The sequence below is a fragment of the Xenopus laevis genome, chromosome 1L (genome assembly GCF_017654675.1).
Source record: "Xenopus laevis strain J_2021 chromosome 1L, Xenopus_laevis_v10.1, whole genome shotgun sequence".
NCBI classification, from domain to species: domain Eukaryota; kingdom Metazoa; phylum Chordata; class Amphibia; order Anura; family Pipidae; genus Xenopus; species Xenopus laevis.
Window position 1 is genome coordinate 28,204,410 of NC_054371.1, and position 3,135 is coordinate 28,207,544.

The window sequence follows — 3,135 nt, forward strand, 5'->3', positions numbered from 1 at the left end:
GTTTGTGCTCGCTGGAATGTAGACCTAATATGTATCAATTCTGTACATTTAGAACAGTAGTATGTATACTTTTATTTATACACTACTTATGTATGCAGCATTTTATTTGGGCACCTAGAATGCCCTTGTAAAGAAGGAGAATAATGTAACGCACCACTGGGATTTGAAACAGGAACCTCCAGATTTCTGGCTGCTCTCCTTAACCAGAACCGACAAAGATTTTTTAACCTGGCCGATCAATTTCCTGACAGATAGAAAAATCGTAAGATGTTCGATTGTTCGAAAATCTCACTAACCGCACGATAATTTCGAAGGATTGGTCGGACGTCTCTAAAATCGGTCGTTCGGCAAGAGAAATCTTTGCGTCTATGGTGGAGCTTTAGTTAGAGATGTTTAGGATTATGGGATCATATAGGGGTAACGTCTCTGCATAACCACTCCTAGCACAGAATGCAGACAATATAATCTTAATATACCACAGACAAAAGAAACTCAAGGATAAGTGCATTTAGTGAAATATATTAGCTTATTCCAAAAATGAATATTTTCTATTAACAATGAAAACCCCCATACAAAGTGTTTTCACCTTTAACACGTATACAAAAATATATAAACTGGTCAGAATACTGTTCTAGTGCTGTACATAAGTCATTTCAGGCTTCCATATACAAATAAATTAGAGATCAACATCCTTTTCTGAATATGCAAGTGTCCCTGAAACTCCTGTCGTCGGGGGCTCAACTTAGAGCCAGTCAAATGTCCTTCCAACAATCTCAAAGAACTTTTTATTGGGCTCATAAAAATAGTCCCGCAATTTGCCCAGTAGGAAAGTGCTTATTTGGGGGTGGGCTCTGCCTTTGGACTCGTGCAAACACCGATCTCTGCCACCGTCTCTCAAACAGTAGAACCCCTTTGTCTTGTTAAAGTAAAAGTTCGAGGCATTAATCTGTGGCGAGAGGTTTAGGAACTTCTCCACCTTCTGCATTTCAGGAAAGGGATCCCTGATCAGACGGTCCCCGTCAACAATATGCATATTCTCAAGAGGGAAAAATTTTAGCCAGTGTTCCATGTAATGCTCGTACAGACTCCTGTTTATGGCTTTGTAGTCCGTGTTAAGCTCGTTGTTCTTGAGAAGAAGCTCCTCCACTGGTGGATAGGACTTATTCTTCTGTTTATGGTTATAGAAGACTTGGGTGTAGTCAGATAAGACTCGTTCAATAGGATCCCTTAAAATGAGCAGGAGTTTAATAGTACTGTTCATTCTATGGATTCTCTCCGGAACCTCCAGAGATGTGAAATAGGCTGGTGTTTTCTCCACAGTGAGCTGATGAGGGTAGGAGAATGGCATTTGGCTCAGATACCAATTCAGACCTTGCTGGTATTGTTTTTCCCAGTCAAAGAAATGAATTTCATTTTCGGCTGCAGCAATATCAGAATGGAGACTTAACATTTCCAGCAAGGCTCTTGTCCCCCCCTTCCGAACACCAATAATGATAGTGTGGGGTAAGTACCGCCTGGTTCCATTCAGGTGGACAACATCGCGTACGGTGCCTTCAATAGTTGCCTTCTTACTCGGTTCTTCATTTGATGGATTGGAGAAGGTAAAGTTCTTTGTATTTGTGGTTGGTCTGGAAGGCACCAGTTGTGGCTGCATGAAGAGCAAACAAATTCCTATAAGGAATGAAGCCATAATAAACGTCCTGAATTTGGAATCAGTCAAAATAGTGACGCGCCATAGGTCACTCTTGATAAACAGAGGGATCTTCTGCCTCCTTATGGGTTTAATGTTTACAAATTCGTTTCACTGAAGGGGTAAAAAAAAAAAAAAAAAAAAATATTAATTAATTAATTAATATGTACATAAGCTTCAAAATACACTAATTAAGTTACACAACCCTTGCCAACCAATTAGCAGTTTGCGTTCATTATTTTAACTGCACTACCAGTAACACCTACAGTCTATTGGATAAGGACAAACACTTAGGTTGTAGTTACCAAAGCAAAACTGGAGAAATATCCCGAGGCAAATGCAACTGACCCAGAATAATCAGTAGAATGTGCCAAGAATTCCTTTGTAGAACTTGCTGCTTTTTAAGCATTGTTATTTTTCCCCCAGAATTGCTGCTTTATCTGAACCATTCCGTTTAGGGTCTAGTAACATGGGCAATGACTGTGCTGGTCCAGTAACCCACAACAGCCTATCAGCAGCTTGCTCTCATTGTTTCAAATTCCAACTGTACTCAGCCAATTAAAGGGGTGATTTACCTTTAAATTAACTTTTAGCATGACGCAGCGTTTGAGATTCTGAGACAATATGCAATTAGTTTTTTTACTTTGTATGGTTTTTAAATGATTTAGCTTCTTGATCAGCTACTCTCTAGTTTGGAATTAAGCAGCTAAATGGTTGCTAGGGATCAAGTGAACCTAGTAGCTAGGCAGTGGTATGACCGAGAGAATGGAGATGAATAGGAGAAGGCCGAAATAGAGAGATAAGTAATAACTTTCAATTGCAATACAATTGTAGCCTCAAGGAGCAATAGGTCTTTGGCTGACCCCCCCCCCCCCATCTGAAAGCATGAACGAGTTAGAAGATAAAAGCAAATGATTAAAAAATAATAAAATATACAAAATGAAGACCAATGGAAAAGTTGATAAAAATGGAACATTTTAGAACATATTAAAAGTTAACTTAAAGGATCAGTAACATCAAAAAATGAAATTGTTCTAAAGGAATGACCATATAATGTAGTGTTGCCCTGCACTAGTAAAACTAATGTGTTTGCTTCAGAAACACTAGTATAGTTCATATAAACAAGCTGCTGTGTAGCAATGGTGGAAATTTAAAAAAGGCTCTATGGCACAGGTTAAATAGTGGATAACACCAGTATGTTCTACAGAGCTTATCTGTTATCTGCTGTGTAACCTGAGCCTTTCCTCCATTGAATGGCTGCTCCATTGCTACACAACAGCTTATTTATATAAACAATAGTAGTGTTTCTAAAGCAAACACACAAGTTTTAGGGTAAGGGCACACGCTAAGAGGCGGGTGATTAATCTCCTCAAAAAGCCTTCCCGCTGGCTAGAATCTGAATTGCCGGCGGAATGGCACTCAGAGCACTTAGTTTTGTTTTGGAT

General features: G+C 39.2%; 1 protein-coding gene across 1 annotated transcript; it reads right to left on the reverse strand.

Annotated features, from left to right (window-relative positions):
• Window positions 1-499: 499 nt before the first annotated feature.
• hs3st1.L (heparan sulfate-glucosamine 3-sulfotransferase 1 L homeolog) lies at window positions 500-1,806 on the reverse strand (the record flags this gene model as incomplete). Its single annotated transcript, NM_001090053.1, is given in 1 exon segment — window positions 500-1,806. A coding segment is annotated over 1 exon segment (948 nt). The 3' UTR covers window positions 500-742.
• Window positions 1,807-3,135: the final 1,329 nt, after the last annotated feature.